Here is a 27,077-nt window from a genome sequence, read left to right as displayed (position 1 = left end):
GCCCACCCGTGGGGAGCCTCCCCTCAAGTCACCACATCTTCTCAACTCTAGTCTGAGTGCTTCCAACAGAGAAGCCACAACCGGACCTTTTCCATATTCCCCAAAGCACCCAGGACAGGGCCAAGCACACAATGTTGCTGCTGCTGCTAAGTCGTATCAGTCGTGTCTGACTCTGTGCAACCCCAGAGACGGCAGCCCACCAGGCTCCCCCATCCCTGGGATTCTCCAGGCAAGAACACTGGAGTGGGTTGCCATTTCCTTCTCCAAAGCACACAATGGTGCTGCTAAGTCACTTCAGTCGTGTCCAACTCTGTGCGACCCCAGAGACGGCAGCCCACTAGGCTCCCCCATCCCTGGGATTCTCCAGGCAAGAACCCTGGAGTGGGTTGCCATTTCCTTCTCCAGGGCATGAAAGTGAAAAGTGAAAGTGAAGTCACTCAGTTGTGTCCGACTCTTCGTGACCCCATGGACTGCAGCCTACCAGGCTCCTCCGTCCATGGGATTTTCCAGGCAAGAGTACTGGAGCGGGGTGCCATCGCCTTCTCCGAAAGCACAGAATAAACACTCACAAATATTTTTGGCTTAAGACATTTTCTTTCAGCTCCAGTGACCAGCAGGGCCAATGAAGGAAACTGAAACCCAGCCGGCCACAGGCACCCAGAGAGCTCCTCCCAGGAGACTCTGGTCTCACAGCCTCCTGGGGTTAATGAAATGCCAGGAGACACAGGAGATGCGAGTTTGATCCCTAGGTCGGGAAGATCCCATGGAGGAGGAAATGGCAACCTGCTCCAGGATGCTTGCCTGGGAAATCCCGTGAACAGAGGATCCTGGCAGGCTGCAGTCCATGGGGTTGCAAAGATTCCACATGCAAGATGGGGATACCCATTTCTGCAGCCTGACCTTTCATTAACACTGGCCAGTCACATTTTCAAGCACGAGTGGGCAACCACTGCTCTCAATCACAATCAGTTGTGTTTTTTTATTTGAATGTTTACTTATACCTGGAATGTGCAAACAAAGGAAGTGAGACTAAAGAGGATGAGAGAGCTCACACAACATACTACCTGTATTTTGTTCAACAACAGATTTATTCCGGATACCCACCATGTCCAGAAACCGACCTAAGACCCTGGAGACAGAGAATCAGATGAGAGTGGCTCCATCCCTTGAATTTGAATCCAGGTCTCCCCTGAGCACAGAGGCTGTGGCAGTCTTTGACAGTTTGGAGACCAGGAGACTGAATTTTTTCAGGTTGTTAAAATGAGTGGGGGCAAACCCAGGTCTGCTCTGGGGAGGCAGTGGGTGGGGTCCCTTCTGCACTCGACCCACCCCTGGGATTATGGCCTGCCTTCTGTAACTCACCCTCAACTCCCATTATGGGCAGTGATGTCACTGTCTAAATACTCACTGTGCAACAATCTTGGCAAATTTCATCCAGAGCCCTCAAGCACAGATTAAAAAGTAAATCCATGGCATTTGAACAGAACTTTGGGATTCCTGGTGGGAATCCTGGTGGGATTCCCTGGTGACTCAGATAGTAAAGAGTCTGCCTGCAGTGTGGGACACCTGAGTTTGATCCTTGGGTCAGGAAGATCCCCTGGAGAAGAAAATGGCAACCCACTCCAGTATTCTTGCCTGGAAAATCCCATGGACGGAGGAGGAGCCTGGCGGGCTATAGTCCATAGTGTCGCAAAAGAGTCAGACACAACTGAGCGACTTCACTTTTACTTTCACTTACAGTTTACAAGGCACTGTCCTGTTCATTGTCTCATCTGACCCTCCCAGGAGCCCTAGGAAGTGGGTGGGGTAAAGATTATTATCTCTACCTTTTTTTTTTTTTAGTCACTAAGTCCTGTCCCACTCTTTTTCAACCCCATCGACTGTAGCCCACCAGACTCTTCTGTTCATGGGATTTTTCAGGCAAGAATACTGCAGTGGGTTGCCATTTCTTTCTCCAGGGGATCTTCCCGACGCAGGGATTGAACCTGCGTCTCCTGCATTGCAGGCGGATTCTTTACCAATGAGCCACCATCTCCACTTCACAGATGAGGAAACTGAGGCTCCGAGAGTTGAGGAGATTCACCCAAGGTCAACTAGTTTAGAAGCCAAAAATCCATGTTTCTTCCCTTTCTACCATCTTGTCTCTAGTCTTTGGGCCTAAATGGGAACTCAAAGGGGGACTAGCTGAGCTCTTCCCAGCTGGCCTTAGTGGCTGCTCTTTTGAGAATTTTGTTATTGAAAGAATGAAAGAAAAGTAAGGATCAGGAGTAAGAGGAAGATACAAGGATGACTGATAGTCCAGTAACTATCAAAACTCTCCAAACTTGAGAGTTTTCAAGGAACTCACATATTTCTTATCTCATTTGATTCAAAGAACAATCCCATAAGGTTAATAAAGCAAATATAATGGTGGCTCAGACAGTAAAGAATCCTCAGACACGAATGAGCGGCGAACACACTGATTGATTCTAAGAAGGCTGGCTCCGAATCAACCCCTAACTCTTCTGATTCCCAAACACTTTTAATAACCTAAGCAAGGGCATTCTTAGCACACATACCCTACTTCTGTCCCTTTAGTCCTGAGGGTCAGGACCAAGAGACAATTGAACACCCTTTTCTTGTGTGTCCATACAAGTCCAACTTATAGTGACCTTTCTTTTTTTTTTTTTTACCTTTCTTTTTTATTTGTATTTTTGGCTATGCCACATGGTTTGCAGGATCTTAGTTCCAAATCCAGGGCTAAGTGGAAGCATCACATCCTAACCACTGGGACACCTTTCAGTTCTTCTGCTGGAAGTTGCCCCAGAAGCAGGCACCTCCTGCTTCTGGTTTTAGGATTGTTGCTATTGTTCAGCCACTAAGTCATGTCTGACTCTGTGACCTCGTGGACTGCAGCATGCCAGGCTTCCCTGTCCTTCACTTATCTCCTTTTGTTTTAGTATTACTTTTACACAACTGATTTTACATAACTAATAAACCAGGGAGAATGTTATCTGTCAAGCTGTTATTTGTCCATTTAACAGCTGTTTCTGAGTAGGGCATCACTCTAGACTAGTCCCTGATGTTAGAGAAATGAACCAGACATAGTCCCTGCTAACGAGATGCTCACAGTCTAGCGGAACTGAAGAGAACACAAATACCTGACGAGACACATGACATTCATGAATGCGTAACAAGACGGAATAAATGTCACAACAGAGTCATAAACAAAGGGCTGTGGAGAATCAGGGATGGTTCCGACTAGTGGAAGAAAAGTGTACTCCTAAAAAGAAAGCAGCCTTTGGGCTGGACCTTGACGGGTGAGTGGAGAATCTGGACTCACAGTGGAGAAGCTGGTGGGTGTGGGTCACTGACTGGTGACGGAGTGCCACCCCACTGTGTTTATCGACAGACATCCCAACCAGCAGCATGGTGTAGCTACTAGTGACCAAGGTGGGATGTTGAGTATCTGGGATGTTAGACACGTGCAATGCCTGTGTCTCTACTGAAGGCTCATGAAGCTTGAGATGTGGGAAGTCCATCTTCACCCATCCAACTCTGATCATCTATTTACTCGGCCTGAAGATGGATCCCTCTGGCACTGGAATGATTCCACAGACGTACCTGAGAAATCATCAAGTCTTTCACTGCAGAAGAAATAGCACTTTTCTGCTTGCAGCATTAGTAACCAAGCTGATGTTCACCAATCTCTTGTAAGCTCCTGGCTCAGCTCTGATCCTGCAAAAGATGGTACTTCAATCGCAATCTTGCTTTCAAACAGGGCTTTGTTTGTGAACAGTCTGGATGCTTTAGGTCCTTGTTTTGTTTGTGAAACTGATGGAGAAGCAATTTATGTTACTAGACAACTTTTTTTTTAAGGTTTTTTTTTTTTTTTTTTTTTTTTTGCTACACTGGGTCTCTGTTGCTGCACTAGAGCTTTCTCTAGTTGCGGCAAGAGGGGGTTACTCTGTTGTGGGGCTCGGGCTCTAGGCGTGCGGGCTTCAGTAGTTGTGGTGCAGGAGGCTTAATTGCTCTGCAGCATGTGCAGTCGGGATCGAACTGGTGTCCTTTGCACTGCAAGACGGATTCTTAACCACTGGACCACCAGGGAAGCCTACTAGGCAACTTTTTCCTATGAAGATACTAAAAGATTTCCGGTAAGACATACAGTTAAAGCAGAAAGAGCATGAACATTTGGGCAACAGGGACGGAGCCCCGTGTGAGAACAGTGTGAAGTCTGCTCAGCCCCCACATCACCCTGAGGCTAGGGGCCATCCAGCTCAGTCAGGCCTCCAGCTAGATCTGGGCTGGATCTTGCCCCAGCTTGAGGGAAGCCAAGAGACCCAGACCACCTGCTCCTTCTTTTCTCAGGTCCCAAGGTGCCTGTGTCATGTCCCACCTGATCTTAACTGCCCTTAAACACTCAACTTTTCTGTTCTCTATGTCTGGTTTGCTTTCCCAACTAGATTAAAACACCAGTCTCCTGATTCCTTGTGAACACAGCCATGGGGTGTCTGTATCCCACCCCTGCCTCGTGAAGCTGGCACAGAGCAGGCAGGTACTCAAAACCTCTGTGTGGAAATCTTGTTGTTAGTTGCTCAATCATGTCCTCTTTTGTGGCCACACAGACTGTGGCCCACCAGGCTCCTCTGTCCATGGGATTTCCCAGGCAAGAATACTGGAGTGGGTTACTGTTTCCTTCTCCAGGGGCTCTTCCTGAGGATGATAGTTTCAAAGATGAGGAGAGCAAGAAAGGGTACATATGTAACCCTCATCTAATACAACAGAGAAGGGATTAAGAGTAGACACGTACTTCTGGTTTTAGGACTACCTTTTATAGAACTGAGATATATTAAAATCAAGGGGCTTGGATCATTCTGTGGGACAGCCCTGCATTTCCAGTATTTCACCTTCTGCTCTCTCAGACCAAGGTCCCAAGATTCCCCTAATCTGTTTTCCTAGTTCCTGCTTGTCAACATCTTCCAAGGAGACATGGGGTCTCCTCCTTTTGGGAAGAGTAACGGGAAGGATGGTAGGGTTGCCACTGCCAGATTGGGGGGTCCGGGATCCAAGTCCAGAGGGGAGAGCAGAATCCAGGCCCAGTGGGTGTGGGGGTGGAAAGGACCCCAAAGCAGAATACAGCTTTCTACAAGGTGGTCTCCTCTGAAGTGCTGGGTGGACAAGAATGACAAACAGGGACATCAGATAGGGTCAAAATTCAAACAAGTCCCCCTGGCAGGGAGATGGATCATGAGCTACTCCATCCCCCAGGGAGATGGTCCATCAAGGAGACCAAATAGGAACAGGGTGGGGCACAAAATGGGCAAAAGAGACCAAAGGCCTAGGTGGTTTAGGGATTATCTAGTCCGACCCCCTTCTCTGAGCCCACAGTTGAGGTCCTCAAACATTCCTTCCTGTCACAGTAGAAGCCACTTCCACCCAGCGTCAATCTTCATCTTTGATGCTTCCAATCCATCCTCCAAGTTGTAGACTTTCTGCAATAGTCCATTCAAATTGCTCCTCAACCTTCAGGTTAAAGTCCAAAGTCCATATGGCCTAAAGAGGCCTCTCTCTGTTAAACACAAGTAGTGCTAAGTCGCTTCAGTCGTGTACGACTCTTTGCAACCCCATGAACTGTAGCCCACCAGGTTCCTCTGTCCATGGGGATTCTCCAGGCAAGAATACTGGAGTGGGTTGACATGCCCTCCTCCAGCGGATGTTCCAGACCCAGGTAGACCTTCACATACAATATTCCGTCTTTACCCTACGCCTTTCCACATCCCACTGACCTCATTCCACTGACAAAACACTGCATAACATTCTCCAAAGATGCAATAAATTTACTGCCATCTGCCAGGAGAATTGAAATGTCGAGGTCCAGCCCAGGTGCCACCTCCTCAGTTAAATCCCCCCCTCACTTTCCCAAGAAGGATGAGTTAGTTGCTCTTCTATGTTCCAAAGATACCTCTGCAGACTTCCATGGTGGTCCAATAGTTGAGAATCCATCTGCCAATGCAGGGGACGTGGATTTGATCCCTGGTCTGGGAAGATCCCACATGCAGCGGGGCAGCTAAGCCTGTGTACCACAACTACTGACCTGTGCTCTAGAGCCCTGGAGCCACAACTACTGAAGCCCACGTACCCTAGAACCCACGCCCCACAGTAAGAGAAGCCACCACAATAAGAACCTCTCATACCACAACTAGAGAAAGCCTGCATGCAACAGTGAAGACCCAGTGCAGCCATAACGAATTAATTTTAAAAAATAAAGTTGGGGGGAAAACCTCTATATATACGCTTCTGCATAGCATTTATGACCCTGATTCGTACTGATTTATGGAGACTCTGAGACCATAGGGGTGCGGATGGGTTTTGACTTCTCACAGCCCTGCTTGCTAGCACACCAGTTGCTAGTTAGTGTCCTACTAACATTGCTGTTTTTTGCCCTAGTTCCTTTATCCTACTGAGTTTTGTGTGGTTCTAGATATTCTTTTCTACCGATCAGGCACTCCTGTCTGGTCTCAGCTGGTGTTCTGCATGCACTTCTGTGTCTGAAGGTGTATTCCTGATGTATCTGTAGTAAGTGGTCAAAAAAAATGTTCATTTATAAAGAATGAACCCTTCCCTCTATAAACACGGTGAGCTCCTGGCAGAGCCCAGTTAAAAATCTAGGTTGTCTGATGTCTAGATCAGGGGTCTCCTCCTAGGCTGCCTCTTCCATTTTCTGGGCCCATCCAGTTGGATGCTCCTCACTGATCTGGACTTAGAAACCCTGGGGCAGAGACAGACATTGGCAGAAGCAGGAGCCCAAGCTGCCATCTGTAAGGAGAGCCTCCGTGCCCATCCTGGGGAACTGTCATGTTGTCGAGGGGCTCTGAATCGAGCTGGAGGCGGTGGCAGAGCAGGCAAGTCATCGCAGCCCACGCTCATTCTCCGCTCAAGGGCCCCAGCATCTGCCTGTCTTTGGTGATACAGGAAATGGGTGCTCTGAGCCAACTCTGATCCAAGGAGAGAGGGCTGCCATTGTGGCCAAGGTCCCACCACCCCTGGTGATGAAAGCGGGAGTGATGGCCTCTACCCAAAGGAGCCAACCTATAGGGACTCAGGGATGCAGGGAATGGGCTCAGAAAAGCTGCAGCCCCTGATAAAGGTCAACGGACTCAGGTCACCACCCATCTGGAGAGACTAAGCAGCCTATTCTCCACTGCCTGACCTCATTGGTGTGTCTTCATTTTCTCAAATTAATTCAAAGCTTCCCTAAGGGACTTCCCTGGCAGTCCAGTGGTTAAGAATCTGCATTTACACTGCTTCCCTTGTGGCTCAGCTGGTAAAGAATCCACCTGCAATGTGGGAGACCTGGATTCAATCCCCAGGTTGGGCAGATCCCCTGAAGAAGGGAAAAGACTACCCACTCCAGTATTCTGGCCTGCAGAATTCTATGGACTGTATAGTCCCTGAGGTCGCAAACAGTCAGACATGACTGAGCGACTTTCACCTTGGGTAATCTATACTGCACGGGGCATGGGTTTGATCCCTGGTTGGAGAATTAAAATCCTTGAGGAACACATCCTCCACTACCCATCCCTCAAATGCAACCATGATGTTTGTTTTACAGCTGAATCTTTTTTTTTCATTTATTTTTATTAGTTGGAGGCTAATTACTTTATACAGCTGAATCTTGTTTTGAGCAAAGTGAGCATGTAAAGTTGAGGGATGAAGCTTCACTTAACTCTTTTCACCACAAAAAGCTCCCCAGATGTGGACTTCCCTGGCAGTCCAGTGGTTAAGACTCTGTGCTTCCAATGCAGGGGGCTTGGGTTTAGGAACTAAGATTTCACATGCTGCATGGCATGGGCAAAATTTTTTAAAAAAAAATTTTTTTAAGGAGGAAAAAGAGCTCCCCAGATGCACTCATTCACTGCTGGCTTACCGTGTATAAGGTCCTCTGTTAGGAACTGAAAATTCAAATCCTACTGCAATATAATCCCTGTCCCCAGCAAAGAAAGTAAGTTGCATCTTCACTCTCATGCAGACAGGAGTAATGTGATAAGTCTTCCAGGGGAGGCTCACCAAGGTGAGTTTGGGGATCTACAGGTGAGTTTGAAGGGAGTGGCGCCTGAGCTGGGCTCTAGAGAACAGGGAACTTGCCATTCAGAAGTGGCAGTGCCCTCCACATGGAGACGTCAGCAGCACAGAACTAGGGGAGGATCCATGGACCCTGCATACGTGCATGTGTGTTAAGTCGCTTCAGTTGTGCCCGACTCTGCGACTCTGTGGACTGTAGCCTACCAGGTTCCCCTGCCTTAAGAGCTGTATGGTCCTACTATGTACGTGAGTAATCAGCCACTTCAGTTGTGTCTTTTTGCGACCCCATGGACTGTAGCCTGCCAGGCTCCTCTGTCCATGCAGAATTCTCCAGGCAAGGATACTGGAGTGGGTTGCTGTGCCCTCCTCCAGGGCATCTTCCCCACCTAAAGATCAAACCAGCAACTGTGTTCCTGCATTGGCAGGTGAGTTCTTAACCACTAGCGCCACCTGGGAAAGCCCCTCCTATGTATCGTTGTTCAGTCCCTAAGTCGTGTCTGACTCTTTGCAACCTCATGGACTGCAACACGCCAGGCTTCCCTGTCCTTCACTATCTCCCAGAGTTTGCTCAAATTCATGTCCACTGAGTCAGTGATGTCATCCAATCATCTCATCCTCTATCACCCCCTTCTCTTGACCTCAATCTTTTCCAGCATCAGGGTCTTTCGTATAATAGATAACTAATAAGAACCTATTGTATAGCACACGGGGGAAAAAAAGAAGGTATAACTTGCTTGTAGAACATACTAAGTTAACCTTAAAAATGTATTCCAATATACAGTAGATGCATACAACTACTGTTTATTTCACGTGTATGAGATACATAGAATAGTCAGAAAGTACACTGGTAAATGCCGTGCCTGGGGACGGCAAAGGGGGATGAGGAGTTAGTGTTTAATGGGGACAGTTTCAGTTTAGGAAGGCGAAAACTTTGAGAGAGGGCTGATGGTGAGAGCTGCACAACAATGTGAATGTACTTATGCCACTGAATTGTACAGTTAAATATGGTTAAAACAGTATGTTTTATGTGACTTTTACCACAATAAAAATACATAAAAAAAAAGAGCTGTGTGATCTTGAACATGTTACCTAACCCGAGTCTTGCTTTTCTGCAAGGTCCCTCCCTAATACTTTCTACTGAGTAGATCACTAAGAAATGAAATGAGATCATGGCTAGGAGCATCTGGCAGCATCAGGCACATGGTGGGTGATCACTGAATGTCAGGTTCTGTCTCCATGTCTGAGGTGCTGGGACGATGAACAACAAATGAAAGACTTTGGGGGACCCTTGAGGAAGGAAGAGGCCAATAAAAGAGGATTCTGAAGTGGGGGGGGGGGGGGGGTGGTGGTGATGGAAGAGGTGCCTGTAGGAAAGAACCCAGAGCCTCTGAGCTGAGGTTCTGCTCCATGGAAGGCCACTTTAGGGGTGCTGGTAAAATACTCCCCATTGGTCTTTGGTTTGTTCCCCAACAACACTGTGTTCCAGGAGCGGCACAGTGATGCAATTAGCAGAATCGAGCTTGTGGGCGGAGTGTAGGAGTTGAGCAGGGATGAGAGGCAGCAACTGGGCTCCTGCCCAGACTGTGGGGGAACCAGAAATCAGGGGGCGGGGAAAGATGGCTGCAGAAAGAGAAATGCTTTTAACTCCAACACTATCCTCTATGGAAAAGGCAAAATGTCCAAGGTTTTTTTGTTTTTTTCAGATCTATATACCTACTCTTTTAACCTGAATAACCTGGCTTATCACAAAGTGGAAGGAGAGACACTGACAGCCATGCCCCTATCCTGCAGAGAAGAGGCACAGCTATGGAGCTTCAGGGCAAGTCTCCATCGAATCTGGCCTCTTATGTGCTCCTCTTTCATTCTTTCACCCCACAAACATCCACAGAGGAACTATCAAACACAAGATCCCAGAGAGGCAAATGTCAGCTCAGTTGTCTATGCCTCCATTCCTCTTGCCGATTCACTAGTCAGTTTCCTTATCTGTCAAATGGAGAAAATGGGCTCACAGGATGATGCAATGAGATAGTGAACATACTTGGCAAAGAATAAGTGCTCCAGAAATGCAAACTATTGTTTTACTGGTAGAAGCAAGATTGCGTGTTATGCTGGCTATCTTTCATTCGCCCCTCCCACCTCCCAGATACACTCTATACCCTTTTCCACCCTGTGCAATGCCCTAGAATGGACTAGTCAAGACTCTCTTGCCCCTTGACTTCTCACTGGGTTTGGTCCATGGGGAGCGAGATTAAGGGAGGGAGAAATTGAAGACAAGGCTTTTATTTCCCCAGCTCCCTTCCTGAGCCCCTTGACACAAAGTCTCAGCTCTAGGAAAATGACTTTCCAAACAGCTTCCTTACCTCTGGGCGCAGAGGTGGTTATGATCCCACTGTGACTAGCCCCAGAATATTTCACACTCCATAGCTGTTTCCCTATACCTTGTGTCAAATTGCCCAGCTGATATGTGCCATCTGTTTTCGGGGACCCCTGACATCCAAGGTGCAGGAGAACACAGGAACAGGCCTGGGGATTAAGAGACCTGGATTTAAGTCTCATGTCTCCTCCTCGCTGGCTCTGTGACCCTGAGCCAGGATCTTCTTTCCAAGGCCTTAGCTTCCACATCTGTAAAAAGAACAGCTCTTTTGTTCTACAACCCCGGCCCCCCACATGCATACAAACACACAGGGGGTTCTGTGAACTTAAGCCCAGGACAGGGATGCATACAAAGGAGAGCTGCCTCGGTCAGAGGGCAGGTGAGGTTGCCAGGCCTACACCATCGCATCCTTCCCCAAGAATCGTCTCACTCCTTCTAAGGACGTTCCATGTCCTTGTTCTCTCAGGCCACCAGATTACCAGATGCCCAGAGGATCTCCCCCACCCCCAAAGCAATTGCCAAGAAAACTCAGGGAATTAAAATAAATTCCCTTATCTTTGAATAGCCAGCCGCCAACCCTGCTTTAGCCACCAAGGCCCCTTCCCAACTTCTAATGGCCCAGAGGTCCAAGCAGGAAAGCCTGGTCAGTTAATGCCCCACTCCCCCAGGCTGCAGCAGGGAAGGGGGGGGGGGGGCATCTCACAGTTGGCATCTAAGACAGAGGAACCTAAACCATCACCCTGTTGGGAGACCCCTGTGGCCGGACATGTTTCAAGTAGAAGCTGAGGACCACTTAGGTGCTTATTACAGACTCTCTGAAGTCCTTTTAGCTCCTAAAATTAGTGACCCAGAGGAATCCAGGAGCCACAAGAAATATGTTCTAATATCACTCTCCGTGCCCACCCCGCCCGCCGCCCCGAATCTGAAGTTTCATTTGTTCTAAGTGCTTTCCCACCCACGGTCATCCAGGAGGGTAAAGTGAGCCAGATAAGCCTGGTTTCTGTCCTAAAGACAAGAGGAGAGGGCAGCGTGGACTCCAGCTTTTCTGAGTTTTTGGAGGGGTGAGGGAGGTGCGATAAACTCCTAAAATTATCAGTTCCTGTTTTACCTGAGGGCTGACCGCAGGTGAAAAACCACAACACAGTAACTGCCAGCACCAATTTGTCTCTGACGTTCTTCACGTTCCCCAAATGCCTCCAGAAAGCTGTGGCTTCACCCCCACAACTCTGAGCAAGTTCAAGACCTTTCCCCGCCCCAAATGAAAAACTTCAGAGCTCCTCCGGGCTTCCAAGGGTCGGACAGCGCACGGAGCCGGCTGAGGCGGCGAGCTTGCACCGTAGCCCGGCCCCGGGCCGGCCTCAACTTTGCGGGCGGCGAGGGCCGAGAAGGTGAAGCTCTTCGGCCTCGCGGGGAGGGGACCTTGCTGCCCTCCTCGCCTCAGGCGCTGAGTCACCGCCGCCCGGGCTCCGCCGAGCCCGCGTTCCCAGGAAGAGCCGCCGCACGCCTGCGCATGCGCGGTCCTGGGCGCGTGTCTCGGGAGCGCGCGGCCCCGGAGGAGGCGGGGCAGGGCCGCGGGCACGAGCGGAGGCGCTTGCGCGGGGCGGGATCCCACAGGCGAGGCTCCGACGGGTACCGGCGCTGCGGCCGCGCTCCGTACCCCTCAGAGTCGGGGTGACGAGCCTCTGGGGATAGCCATTTACGCGTTAGGAGCCGGGCCTGAGGGACCAGGCCAAGTTCCACCAGGCGCCCGTTCCCCTACCCTCATGACCCCGGTCCAGAATTGCTCTGCCCGGGCCCTGGTTTCACCTGAAAGGTGCTGGGGAGCGGGGGAGGCTGGGGGGATAGAATGGGGGAATGAACCGGCCAAGGCTGAGGCCCTCCAGTCGTGACGCTGACCTCGGACCGCACCTGACCGGTGTGAGGATTCGGGCCGCAGACCCTGAGGTCCCCAGACGCGGAGGTCGCTGGTCCGGGAGACCTGTCCCCGCACCAGAAGTGGCCCCCGACCCCACCAGGAGCCCACCTCACTGGATGATCTGAGACCCCGGGGCCAGGAGCACCCCATGTCCTCGTCCTGCCCCGTCATGCAGGCCTTCCTGTCCTCTTGTCCGCTGGCCCTGGTCAACTGGGCTGGAGTGACCAAAACGTCACAGGGGGCCAGAGAAGGGATACAGATTTCGGTGTAGGCACTAGTAGCCGTCCAGGGCCCCACGGGGGTTCCTGAGTAGGGCAGGACTGATGGGGTGGGCCTCTTCCTCTGGCCTCCTTACCAGGCTCCAGCACCTGGTTCTCAGCTCCTAGGAGTGGGGGAGAGGCAGGGAGGACAGAGACCCAGTATCACCCACCCATCAGGCCATGAATCACTGGGGTAAGGGGGCATTGCCCAAGGGATACCGGTAGCCAGCCAAAGAAGGCTCCTGGATGCTAAACGCTCACCTCTCTAGGCAGCGCCCGTTTGCTGCCTGCAGGAACTTCCTTCTTCTTCATGGTCTTCAATATTCAGAAATGGAGTGACCTCAAACCCTGGTTCCTTGGGCTTCCATTTAATTGCTTTGTTGTTGTTGATAAGTGAAGTCCAACTCTGCGACCCCATGGATGGCAGCATACCAGGTTCCTCTGTCCTTCACGATCTCCCGGAGTTTGCTCAAACTCGTGTCCATAGAGTCGGTGATGCTATCTAGCCATGTCATCTCTGTCGCCCCCTTTCTCGTCCTGCCCTTCATCTTTCCCAGCATCGTGATCTTTTCCAATGAGTCAGCTCTTCGCATCAGGTGGCCAAAGTATTGGAGCTTCAGCTTCCGCATCAGTCCTTTCAATGAATATTCAGGGTTGATTTCCTTTAGGATTGACTGTTTTGATTTCCTTGCTGTCCAAGGGACTCCCAAGAATCTTCTCCAGCCCCACAATTTGAAACCATCAATTCTTCGGCACTCAGCCAACTCTCATATCCGCACATGAGTACTGAAAAACCGTAACTTTGACTGTATGGACCTTTGTCAGCAAAGTGCTGGTTTCCCCTAAATCACCTCATCTCACTTTGATTCCTCGCTGGACACACAGATGTCTTCCTTTCTGAGTCTGGGCCTTTAATCTCCCCCCAGGATCCATCCCCCTGGTCTCTGACCTTCCAATCCCACCCATCCCTCATCGTTTATCTCGAATTCCCTTCCCAAGCTTGATAACCCCCTGGCTGTCTCAATATTCTCAGGAGAGTCCTGATATGATATAAACAAATTCTCAACAAAGGGAATCTATTAAATGCTAAAATAAATTACACAGTCAATATGCATTGGTCAGACTTTTCAAATAATTGCATTTTCAAATGAGAAAAAAAAAAAAAATCCTCTGCCAGACCATGTGTCCCCATGAATGATTTAGAAAATGTGGTCACTTCATCCCAGAGGACTTCTGTGGTCACTCCGGTTCCATGACTCTTTCCCTAATTGGACTGTTGGCTCCCCCAGGGCAGAGAATATGCCTAAATAAATATGTGAGAATTCCAAGGCTTTTGAAGTTGTGGTGGGAGAAAAATCCAGAAGTTTGGAGAAAATGGAAATAGAACCAACAAATTTTTTTTTGCAGTCTTCACAAATACAAAATCGCTCTTCAGTGTATCAGAAAAATGTACTATCACAATTCGGCCTAGGTTCCAGATTAACACAAGTCAGTATGATAGAATATAGTTGAAAGAACAGCGAGATGAGTAGAAAATTGGCCTTTTAGTTTGGTTTGTCAGCTTTTAACGGGGTGAACTTGGACCTAACTTCTCTGGATATGCAGTTTCCCCAGGCTGGATTTGAATTTAAGGTTAGTAAATATACCTGCCCAATCTATTAATACTTTACAAGATGATCATGGTAGAGATCAAACTGAAATGGAATTGAGTGTGATTTTTTTTCTTTCAATGTTTTGTTGTTGTTCAGGAAATAATCCTCAATAATCTTTCTAATGATAGATGTTATTACTTACAAGCTTCAAGGTACTGACCAAACATTTTAGACAGTTTATGAAGAGGAAGGAAAGGGATCAGAAAGAACAGTGTCACCAAATGTGACCCTGGGCAAGTAACCTAGCATGACCTGTATGGTGAATCAGACTTCAGATAGAATTCCAGCCCTCCCAAATACACATGCCATCGTCCCAATCACTCTGACCATCAGTCTCCTCTTCAGTAAAGTATGATTAATAATAGTAATAACATGTACTGAATACTTTCTGTGGGCTCTGTACTATTTCAAGTATGTTGCATTAAGTCATTTAATCCTCTCAACAACCCCATGAGAGAAGAACTATTAACATCTCCATTTTATGGGTAAGGAAACTGAAGCACAAAGTTAAGACATTTGCCCACGGTTGCCAGTTAGTATGTGGTGGAGCCTAGGATGGATCCCAAGCGCTGACTCCAGAGCCTGTTCTCTTGTCCGTGCCGGATGGCTTCTTCCCCATGGGGTTATTTTGAAGATTACATGAAATGAAGCAGGGATTTCCCTGGCGGTCCAGTGCTTAGGACTCAGCGCTTTCACTGCCGTGGCTTGGGTTGGGGAACCAAGATCCCACAAGCCACACAATGCAGCCCCCCCCCAAAAAAAAAAAAAGAAAAGGGGAAAAAAGGAAAAGAAATAAAGCACATAAAGCACTCAATGTGGCATGGCACACAGCTGTTAAAATTAAGGCATTATCTTAAGGTAACCTTAAGAGTGGTAATGTCTGTAGGTCTATAGCCCGGTTCCTGGCACAACGAGGGCTCTAGAAGTTGTTTCCCTTCCCCACTGACATTACGGTAAACCAGAGAAAGGTTCCACAGTGGAGGCAGACACAGAATATGTTCATTTATATGTGTCATTTTTGTATCCTTCAGATAAGAAGTTGGTGCAAGGGATTCCTTCAGAACCTGTTCAATCCTCCTTTGCTGCATTGCTCTACTCTCGTTTTTCTGTTTCTCTTAGGTTTCTTTTTTATTGCCTTTATGGTCTTCTAAAGAAAAATTCAAGTTTCTCTGGGCTAGGAAAGCTTGAGCTTATGTCACGGAAAGAGGAATTGGCTTTTAAAAAGAGAGAGAGAGAGAAAGAGAAGTTGGCTTGAAATGTCTCAAGGCTCAGACTTTGGGATACACATGTAAAGCTTGGGGACAGTTGCGATGTCCTCCTTGGGCCAGATCTTCCTGGTTCTCCACCCTGGGTTGGGCACCCAGTTCACCCCCCACACACATCTGCCTGCACACATGCTCCTGTGATCTGAAATCCTCACACTGTTCATACAATTACTTCACCACCCCAGACCCACATGTGCATCTGCTGAGTCGCTACACCCACACATAGACTTTACACACAAGTGTTTGTGTGTCCCTTATCCATACAGCTACCTGTAACCCCCAAATATTCAGGGGAGGCATACACGCAGGTGTAGACACCCCCTCCATTCACAGCGTCCCTCATGTCATCAGGCTGTGTTTAGAATGATCCTTGACTTTGCTTTCTGTATTTCACCCTTCTGATTTTCCTATCATCCTGACTGCAGACTTAATTTAAAGGTGGTCTCAGCTCCACCATGGATATCAGTACAGTCCCATGGTTACCCCAAATTTATTCAGTACTTTTTCCTAAACGTGACCATGAAGTTGCTCTGGGTGATCCTCATAAAAGGGACTTCAGTGCCCATTTGCTTGCCCCGTAAGCAGATTCAGAGCTGGGTGACTATGATGTGTCAATGAGGATCATCAGTTGTAACATATGTACTGTTGAGGGGGGCGCAGATAATGGGCAAGCCTTGTGGCGGGGGTGGGGGGGCATGTGGGAAACCTCTGCCTTCCTCTCAGTTTTTCTATAAACCGAAAAATGCTCTTAAAAAAGATTTGTCTTCCTTAAAATCAGTATGTGCATGCGTGCTTGCTAAGTTGTTTCAGTCGTGTCCCACTCTGCAACCCCATGGACTGTAGCCCACCAGACTCCTCCATCCATGGGGATTCTCCAGGCAAGAATACTGGAGTGGATTGCCATGCCCTTCTCCAAGGGATCTTCCTGACCCAGAGATCTAACCCAGTTCTCTTATGTCTCCTGCATTGGCAGGCAGGTTCTTTACCACTAGACCACCTGGGGAAGCTCTTCTACTCGATAAAAGGAAGAAAGTTTACACTGGGGACGGACCACTGGTTAAGACTCTGCCTTCCAATGCAGAGGGTGTGCGTTTGATCCCTGGTCAGGGAACTAATAACTCACATGCCACAGGGTACAGCCAAAATTCTTCAAAAATTTTAAAAAAGAGAGAGAGAGATTACACAGGTTGGAGGCACTGAGACAGTACGAGGTGTTAAAGAGAGATGGGAACTTTATTGAGAGTTTCTCCCTGATGAACTCAGAACGGAAAATCACTGGAAAGATTCCGCTTTGGAGAGAAACAGCAACTGTTCAGGCACAAACGTTCACAGATACTCCTCCTAGGGGATTCCTGACTCCCCACCCGGCTCCCCACCATCCCCCACCCCCACCAAAAGAGTCAGAATTCTGCTCGAAATCCACCTCCACAGAGCAGGGCACCAAATAGCGCTCAAAGCCCTGGCTGGTAGACAAGCCTGCGGGAAGTTAGAAGGGAAGTCAAGGGGTGAACAGCGGAAGAAAAGGAGTGAGAAAAAGAAGCTGAATGGAAAAAAGAAAAGGGGGGAAAGATCACTGATGATGTCACATGCACCCCCAGAAATATAAATACCGTATGAATGTGTTCATCTCATTCCAGCTGCTGCTCCCAAAGCAGTGCTGACCTCGGCAGCTACGACGATGCCCAGTTCTGCACTTTTTCTTCCCCTTCTGCGCTGGGAAAACAGAAATGCCCAAAGTAGCCGAGGGGGCGGAGGGGTATTAAGGAGCAAGGTGTGAGGGTAGCCCCTTGAGAGCGTAAAGGATGGCGAGATGAGGCCAGGGCTGGTTTTGAATGAGAAGGAAGCAGCTCCCCGGGTGTGGTCACCAGGTTCCTCTGATGCCCCTGCAGACTTGTCTTCTCTGGTTGACTCTGTCCTTAGAAACATGTCCCGGAGGCAGTGGGGCCTCTGGTCTTCTTGTGGGAGGTTCTAGATCCTCTAAAGGAGCCAGAAGAAGCAGCCTCTGAGGCAGCACGTGCCAGAGTGCTGATAATTCCAAGAAACTCAAGGAATTCCAGACTGCAGATCTCTATGTGAGTCTAACGTGGTCATCAATGTGCCAGTTTGTTTCCTCTGCCTGACCCTCAAGGCACTTCTCCCTCTGCCTTTGTCTTGGCTTTCCCTTGGGTCTGGGGGACTCTCTGGTGCCGGCGGGGCCTCTTGGGGAAGTCCCCCAAGACAGCTCACGCCCAGGACAGACAGAAGGAGGCCCTGGGCTGGGGGGGAAGGGGCAGCCAGGCCAGGTCCCCTAGACTTAGATTCGTCACCCACCCATCTTCTATCAAAAGGCTTGTCCCCTCCATGTTCTCCCCTCCATGCCCCATCCCTCCGTCCCCTCCTGCCCTCTGAGGGGGCATACCAGGCAGGCAGGACTCTCACCGCTTGCTCCTCCTCTGTGCCCTCGGGCATCTGTCATCTCCCTAATCTCTCTTGGACAACGTAACACACACACATTCACACTCATTGGTACTGGAAGGCCAGGCGCCCCTGCTATGCGCTCGGTGGGCATCAGCATCAAGTTCAGGTGGGAAACTGACAGTCAGGCCTGGGTTGCCAGTGGCACCGAGTGGCTGGTGCTGCTTCTGACTCCCCAGAAATTACGCCGAGTTTCGAGCATTGATGCATCAGGGAATGGAGAAGCGAAAGGAAAAGCCATGTGATGAAAACGAGGAAGAAACGACTCCTGTGCCGAGTGTCTCCATGGAGAAGCTGTGGCAACAGCAGGAGCAAGCTCTCCACTGTCCCCTCTGAAACCCAAAGCCTTTGGGGTCTGAGTTTTCCAAGACATGCAATAGACAAAGACACACTGCAAACCGATTAACCCTCTGAGCCCTGCCGGGACTCTCACTGAAGTCACTTTCAACAAGGAAATGACCTGAACACATGGAACATTCACCCTCCTCCTGGGGCCAAGAAAGGGACCGAGCTTCCGGCTGGCTTAGAAGGTGCCAGAGAACTGGCCTGGGGAGCGCTTGTTCTCTTTCAGCGTCCTGGTATCCCAAACCATTCCCTGCCCCTTGCAGAAACAGGGGAGAGGGCCCGGGGCTAGGCGCAACACCCAGGTTGATTGAGACCCAAGAGATCGTCTCCTGTGAAGCCAACCCAAGCTCAGGAGGCAGACGAGGGCTGGGAACAGACAGAAGACTGTGTGGAAGGCAGCCGCGTGCACGGAGCAGACAGCCCTGCAGAACTCAAGTCTTCTCTAGCCTCTCAGCTGATCAGGGAAGAAGGAACTTCAGCTGCTTTTAGCCTGTGTGATGCTCGTTAATTCAGTTTACACTAGAGTTTAGCTGCTCTCTGTCCCCCCACCCACCGAAGAGAGGGGACCCTGGAAAAGCAGGTGTGGCCTGACGTGCCTCAGTCAGGCCCCTACTTGAAGCAACAAGACAAGCAGGCCCTAATTCACAGTTTCCACTCCCCCCCTCGACCCACCCCTTCCCCCACCACTGGCCTCAATTAACTCCCGTCTCCAATGCGCAACAGTTCCTGCCAGTGTGGCTCAAAGGGTTAATAAACCAGGACTTCTCGGACAGTCAGGACACAAGCTCATTCACCAAAGACGACGGGAGCCCGAGAATGGCAACGCGGCCACCTAGGGTTTCTTATAACGGTTCTTTGGGGTCTCGCCACACCCTGTCTTGTCACAGTTGAGAGCACCTGGGTTCTTCCCCAGCCCGAGGCTGCCCAGGAGGCTGGGGAGCTCCTGGGTGATGGCCCGCTCAATCTTATCCAGAAAGCAGCCTCCCATGTAGGAGCACTGCTGGGACAGGAGCTTGAAACTGGAGATGGGGTTGATGCCAAAGAAGTCCTTGTAGGCCTCGCGGTGGGGAAGGTCAAACTTGCTGACGTTGGTCTTGGCCAGGATGGTCTTGAAGATGTAGAATTTATCAGGGTCTTCCACGATGTCCTTAAAGACCAGCTCCCCGTCACTGAAAAATGTCATCTTTTCCTTGTACGTCTGCAGGTAGCGGTCCACCAGGAGGGCGTGAATGCGGACCCGGATGGCGTGCTGGCGGATGAAGGCGATCTTGTTCTCCAGCCTGTTCTCAATCACCTGGTTCAGGTCCTCCAGGAGGGAGATCTCTTCCCTGAGAAACAGGTCCCGGTGGGTGTCAGGCTTGTAGTCGTAGGGCCAGAAGGAGCTGACGTACACCCGTGGAGGCTCTGTGACGTTGATGAGCGGGGCCAGGCTCCAGAAGAGGGCCCCGTACACCCTCATGAGCATCTGCGTGGCGAGGTTGTCAGCCTTGTTCAGGATGATCCTTATCTGGGACTCGCGCCCCTTCAGCTGGCGGAAGAGCATCTCCAGCTCCAGACCCACGTCCAGCTTGGTGGGGTCGAAGACGACGAAGATGAGGTCCGCTCTGTCGATGAACCACTGGCACACGTCGTTGAAGGGGTAGCCTTGGGGAGAGGGAGCGAGAAGTCAGGCTGGGCAGACCCCACCCACCCCCAGGACCCCCGCCCCTCCTTCTGGAACCAGACCATTCTGTGGCTTTGAAGGGACTAAGAACGTCAGGGATTTTCTGGGTTTCTGAAGACTTTTAAAGAATTCATTACACATCTCCTGATCCTTGTCAACCCTCAATCAAGAACAGCCTGGGGAAATGTCCTGGCGGTCCAGTGGTTAGGACTCCACACTTTCACTGCTGAGGCCTCAGGTTCAATCCCTGGCTGGGGAACTAAGATCCTGCAAACTGCGTGGTACAGCCAAAAAAAAACCCAAAAATGGCCTGATTCTTGTTTTAATCCACAGTGGAATTCAAGGCTCCAGGAAAACAAAACATTTCTGCCAAATGGAGATTTTCCCACTGCTTGAAAAGATCCGGAGCGGTGGCAAAGATGTTAAAGGAAATAAGTCAGGGAATTAGAAGGAATAAAAGAGACGGTGCATCACTTAGGGGAAATAAATGTGGACCTGCCATCGAGACCTGGACTAGAATTTGGGCTCCATCACTAACCAACTGAAAATTAAATGCTTCTAAGCCTTACCATTTTAGTTGAAAAATGACAAAAAGAACAATACCACCTAAGGTGATAAAAAGATTACGATGTTGCTAGAAACACAGGCAAGCACTGAACTAAAACTGCCATCCAGTCACAGGGTAGGTGCTCAATACATCCTAATTCCTTTAATTTATTTCCAAAATGGGAGGAGTAGGGATACCTGTCTCGAAATGTTTCTACAATGATCAACCAATAACACGTGGAAATTATCCAGTGCGTTAGAAGAGTGCAATAAAGGTTAATTTACTACTATAATTATTAGCAATAATATTATTATTAGCTATAAAACAGGATCTGGTTATAACAAAATGAGAGTTATAACCATAAACTGAGATCCACCATCTGTTCATCTGTTCTGACAAACGGCCCGTTATGACTCATCTCTGCAGATGGCGCTGCGTCACGGTGACATTCAGTGGCACTCCCCTGCCACCTGAAGGCAAGCGGGGCTTTGGAAAGTCTGAGACAGGATTGTGTTGAAGCAGGTCTGGCAAAGCAGATATTGGGACCAGGACGAGTTGAAGGTCAGGTTTAACCCAGACCCACGTTAGCCAGAGGTCAAGTGCACCTGGACAGGGATCCAATCAGTCCAGGCCCTTGATCACCTGGACAGCTTGTGCATCCCAAAGACACAGCAGGGACCTCGAGGAGCTCCTGGCAAGAAGCCCAGCCCTCCCCCCGGCAAGATGCTGACGGCCTCCAAACCAGACCATTCCTCAAGGAAGTAAAAGGATGAGGTACCCACACCTAGGAGGCCCCACAGTGATGACAAAGAAAAGGCCGGAAGCAAAGAATGCATCCCCGAGTCTTGGCCAATGCTGGTCTCTCCCGGTCTGCCTACCACCCTCTGCCTTGAACAGTTTCCTAAGACAGAGCTCAGGCTGTTCAGAAATGAGTGTTAAATTACCTCTTTCTTGCTGCTTGCGGTTCTCAATGATGCCTGGTGTATCCACAAATGTGACCCGCTCCAGGAGCTTGTGGGGAACCTCAATGCCGATCAGCTTCTCCAGGAAATTCTGGCCAAACTTCTCAAGGGGCGAGAAGGACCGGGCACTGTCAGCAGCCATGACGATGCCCTCGATGGTCTTCAGCTTGGGCCCGTGCATGAGGACTGTGAACTCCGAGGTGGTGGGCTCAGCGCCTGCACACACGGGTTAGAAGGGACACAGGCATCTCACATCACAGCAACACAAAAGGAGCCACAGGAGAGACTACTGGGGGTTGGGGGTGGAGGAATGGAAGTTAGTGTTTATTTATTTTGATTTTTTGGCCCTGGCGCCTGGCTCGAGGGATCTTAGTTCCCCAGCAGGAAAAGTGCCGAGTCCTAACCATTGACAACCAGGGAAATCCCTCTCTTGCACTTTCTGTCTCTATGAATTTGATGACTCTAGGGACCTCATATAAGTGAAATCATACGATATCTGCCGTTTTATGTCTAGCTTATTTCACTTAGCATGTCTTCAAGATTCAGCCATGTTGTGGCATGTATCAGAAACTAATTCCTTTTCAAGGCTGAATAATATTCCCTTGTACAGATGGAATGAACACATGTTTTTTACCCATCATCAGTTGATGGATATTTGGGTTGTTTCTACCTCTTAGCCACAGCAAACAACGCTGCTGTGAACATGAGTGTAACTGCCGGTTTCTTGCACATAATTTTCATTACTATATTGAAGATGTGTATGAATATTTTTGTTTTTCTTTTTTTAATCTGCAAGATCCTATTTTTTTAGTTGAAATATAACTGACTTACGATATCGTGTTAGAGTCAGGTGTACAACAGTGTGATCCATTATTTTCATACATTAAGAAATGATCTCTACAGTAAGTCCAGTTACCGTCTGTCACCATACGAAGTTACTAGTGATGTTTTCTATATTCCCTGTGCCATACACTGGGCTTCTCTGATAGCTCAGTTGGTAAAGAATCTGCCTGCAATGCAGGAGACCCCAGTTCGATTCCTGGGTCGGGAATATCCGCTGGAGAAGAAATAGGCTACCCACTCTAGTATTCTTGGGTTTCCCTTGTGGCTCAGCTGGTAAAGAATCTGCCCACAATGCGGGAGACCTGGGTTCGATTCGCGGGTTGGGAAGATCCCCTGGAGAAGGGAGGGGCTACCTACTCCAGTATTCTAGCCTAGAGAATTCCATGGACTGTATGGTCCATGGGGTCACAAAGAGTCGGACACAACTGAGCGACTTTCACTTTCACTTATGCCATACATTTGTTGCTGTTCAGTCACTAAGTCATGTCCAACTCTGCAACCCCATGGACTTAGCTGACCAGGATCCTCTGTCCATGGGGTTCTCCAGGCAAGAAAACTGGAGGGGCTTGCCGTTTCCTTCTCCAAAGGCTTTTTCTGGACCAGGGATCAAACCTGAATCTCCTTCATTGGCAGGAGGATTCTTTACCACTGAGCCACCAGGGAAACCCTATATTAATGCTATACCGTAATTAAAAAAAATAAAATTTCCTGTGTAGTCAAATACTTTCAACTCATTTCTGATTTTACATATATATATATATATATATATATATATATCTTTTCAAACTAATGTAACCCCTTTAAATCTTTGTATATTGAATCACAGATACCTCACTGATCTCCAGGTTTTTCCCCATGGCATTACAGCTTAAGTTTAGTGGGTACAGGATCTCTTCCCTGGTACTTTGTGCCATACACTACAGCCCCTAAATGTTTTATTTTTTTCACAATGCTTTTTACATGTGACACTGAAATGCCAACAGGCACACAAGGAAGTCACGCTGTTACCTGTGTAGAGCTGGTAACGAGTGTTTTCCAAGCCAAGGAGGTAGTTGATCATGGTGGATTTGCCAACGCTCCATGGCCCCAGGAACAAGACCATCGGCTTGGATGTGATCTCCCCATCTGTGGGCAGCAGGGACAAGACATGGACATGAACTCAAAGCTCTTCACTGTGGAGGGACAGGATTCTTCACTTTGTGCCTCAGACAGTCCATCAGGAGCTGTGGGTTTCTACCCTGGACCGTAGAACATGGCATGGTCAGGAGCACGTCGTTCTATGTTAGTGTGATGACCCAGTTAGCACCCAAGAGAATACGGCATTTGGACTGTGGCACACCAGCATTTGGACCACACACAGACCCACAGCACACCGGCCCCCGAGAGGAAGGGATCCACTGAGGTCAACAAACACGGACTCAGACCTCACACTGGGGGGACCTCCAGGCTCAGATCTGGGAGTGCACCATTCATAGGAGGGGCAGGAGAGAGCAGCCACCAAGGAGAGGTTAAAACACCACTACCTGGATTGGTTACAGAAGAAGTCATGGAAGAGGTTTATACACTCTGGGATGGTCTGGACCTGGGCGCTGCCTGCCCCCTGCCTCCCTCTGCTTAGCTGCACCTCCCAACACCCCTCCTCAGGCTCAGCCCAAGCCAGGGAACAGGGCCGGTCTCAAATGTCAGCCTCCAAAGTCCATGACGCATTTGCCAGTGTCCAAGACCAAGCACTGACTCGGCAATTCTTGGGTTCTTGTCCCATGTTGGGGAGAACACCCTGCCTGGGCCTCTCCAGTGCGGGTCCCTGAGAAGAAAAAGCAGAATTTCCCAGTGCTTTCAAAACCCAGGGATGGGGAGGGGACAGTGAGAGGCTTTCCACATGGGAGATTCACAATCTCCTGTTGCAGACTTCCAGCCCTTAGGACACATAGAGTCGGCCATGCACAGCTTTTTTTTTTTTTTTGGCCCTGCAGCAAGGCATGTGGGATCTTAGTTTCCAGATCAGGGCTCAAACCCGCACCTGCTGCATTGGAATCATGGAGTCTTAACCACTGGACCACCAGCTTAGTACCTAAAGTTCTCCAGACATCTTAGCCCCGCTGAGCCTGGCATGCAAGGCCTCAACACAGGAGGCACTGTGGTGGGTTGTTTTTTTTTTTTCTTTCTTTCAGTTATTTTTTAAAATGTTAATTGATTTCATTTCTTGATTCAAAAATCAGAAGTATAAAAAGGTATACAGAGAAGAGTCTCCCCTCCATGTCCTCAAGCTGCTTAGGCTGTGTGTCCTCCCAGATATTTGAATGCGTGTGTGAGACCACATCTGGTATTCCCATCTCTTTAAGAATTTCCCAAAGTTCACTGTGAGATCAAACCAGTCAATCCTAAAGGAAATCAATGACGAATATTCATTGGAAGAACTGATGTTGAAGCTGAAGCTCCAGTACTCTGGCCACCTGATGCAAACAGCCGACACACTGGAAAAGACCCTGATGCTGGGAAAGATTGAGGGCAGGAGGAGAAGGGATGGGTGAGGATGAGACGGTTGGGTGGCATCACCAACTCAATGGGCATGAGTTTGAGCAAACTCCGGGAGATGGTGAAGGACAAGGAAGCCTGGCATGCTGCAGTCCATGGAGTCAAAAAGAGTCAGACATGACTTAATGACTGAAGAACAACCCCTGGCTGGGGTGTAGGAAGGAACAAGAGGGAGGGGGGTGGGGGTGGCAGGAATCCCCAGTCACAGCCACAGAGATCCTACAAGGAGCATCTTTTTCCCCGGCCCAGGCCCCACTAAGGGGAACCTGGCCTTCCAGCTCCCCTGCAAGACCACCTCGCCGGTGTTCCCAGCTGCTGTTCCCGCTCCCTGCAGCAGGGGGCGGCACTGGCACATGCAGGAGGCTACAGGTGCGGCACCCAAGAGGGAGGTCACGGGAGGATGATCCTGGGCTCGGAAGAGCCTGGACACTGGCAAGAGAAGAGGGGAGAGGAGGGGCGCCTGGACAGAGAGATCAGGCCCCGGGGACGCCCTCTCTGCAGAGTGCCATCCCCACGGGCCGCCTGCCTGCCATCTCTGGCCTGCACATTCTGAGAAGCCTGCAAAGGAATGGTGAAACAAGGAGACGGAGGAAGTTACAGCTCCTAATTCCAGCCTGTGTGGCCTGGGCAGCCCAGCGTCTCTCTGGGCCTCTGGTCTGCCTTCTGTAAAGCAGGGATGAGGAAGGCCCTACAACACCCCCCCTCCCTGCACAGCGTCACAGGAGACGATGCAGAAACAGCCAACTAACACAGGAAGGGACGTGCAATTTCACTCCCTGCTCAAAAGCAAATTAGATTCCCGTCTCAGGCTGGGTCATACTGGGAGACTGGGATTGGCATATATACACTAGTGCAGTGTGCATGTGTGCATGGTCAGTTCCTCAGTCCTGTCCAACTCTTTGTGACCCCGTGGACTGTAGCCCACCAGGCTCCTCTGTCCACGGAATTCTCCAGGCCAGACTACTGGAATGGGCTACCATTTTCTCCTCCAGGGCATCTTTCTGACACAGGAAACAAACCCATGTCTCCTGCGTCCCCTACACAGGCAGGCGGATTCTTTACCACTGCGCCACCTGGGAAGCCTATAAACTATGTTAAAATAGATAACTAACGAGAACCTACTGTATAGCATAGAGACGTCTATTCAGTGCTCTGTGGAGACCTAAATGGGCAGGAAATCCAAAAAAAGAGGGAATCTATGTGTACGTACGGCTGATTCACTTTGCTGATTCACTTTTACAGTAAAAACTAACACAGCATTGTAAAGCAACTATATTCCAGTATAACATTTTTAATTAAATTAAATTTTTAAAAAAAGAAAGGTGATCAAAGGTGAAACAGGAATTTTTCTGCCGCCCCTTTAAAAAACAACAACTAGAACAATAATAGCAATTAGATGTCATTGTCAACAGGTTTCCAAGACAAGAGACACTTTAAAGTGGCCTTGCTGGGAGGCAACGAGAACTCTGTCCTGTTGCTGCGGTACACAGAGGACAACCTAAGGCAACTGGGCAACAACTATCAGAATGCTGAATTCCAGCATTATTTAAAAAAAAAACAACATATCCTACAAATAAACTTGTGTGAAATATGGAACAACTGTAGCAGTGTCTGTAACACTTTAAAAAGGGAACGAGGCAAACGCCCAATAGTTCATCAACAGGGTATGCTATCTAAGGTGGCGGACTCCCAAAGACCAGAAAGAGCAATTGTGTGCTGTGATCCTATCTTTGTAAAACGGAAGAAAAGACACCCGTGGGCATGGAAGCAGAGTGCTGTCTGGAAGCCCTGATGAGAAACCGTAGCTGCGTGCGTCTCTGAGAGTGGAATCAGAGAGACTGGAAATCAAGACAGGGGTTTTTTAAATTTTTTCAACTTATACTATTTTGCACAGAAATATTTTTGGTTTCCAGTTTATCTTATTTTTTTTAATGATTTTGAAAATCAATTTTTAAAAGAATCCAGACCCATGGGAAGTGGACAGGGGAGAGAAGAATCAATCTGTAAGTGAATGAGGAGCCCCATGGGGGATTGGAGCACAGCAGTCAGAGAAGTTGGCATCTTTTGGAAACCCAAAGTGCACTCAAGAATCTCACAGAGGAAACGTAAATCCCTGCGTAGATCAAGGGCACACCTGCTGGGAAAGGCTGGCCCTTGTCACTGAGGTCTCCGCCCCCCCACCCACCCCCCACCTCGAG

General features: G+C 49.2%; 1 protein-coding gene across 4 annotated transcripts in view; it reads right to left on the bottom strand.

Moving 5' to 3' along the window:
* Window positions 1-16,744: 16,744 nt before the first annotated feature.
* Window positions 16,745-27,077, bottom strand: part of SRL (sarcalumenin) — a 37,828-nt gene continuing 27,495 nt past the window's right edge. For all 4 annotated transcript variants that reach the window (XM_043455428.1, XM_043455430.1, XM_043455429.1 and 1 more), the window contains 3 exons: window positions 23,353-23,469; window positions 21,484-21,717; window positions 16,745-19,973 (listed from right to left, as the gene is read on the bottom strand). In XM_043455428.1, coding sequence (XP_043311363.1) covers window positions 19,162-19,973; window positions 21,484-21,717; window positions 23,353-23,469 — 1,163 coding nt within the window. In that variant the 3' untranslated portion in view covers window positions 16,745-19,161. The remainder of the gene's footprint in view (window positions 19,974-21,483; window positions 21,718-23,352; window positions 23,470-27,077) is intronic.

This window comes from Cervus canadensis, chromosome 32 (assembly GCF_019320065.1).
Source record: "Cervus canadensis isolate Bull #8, Minnesota chromosome 32, ASM1932006v1, whole genome shotgun sequence".
Taxonomy (NCBI): Eukaryota; Metazoa; Chordata; class Mammalia; order Artiodactyla; family Cervidae; genus Cervus; species Cervus canadensis.
This window is presented reverse-complemented; position numbering and strand designations above follow the sequence as displayed.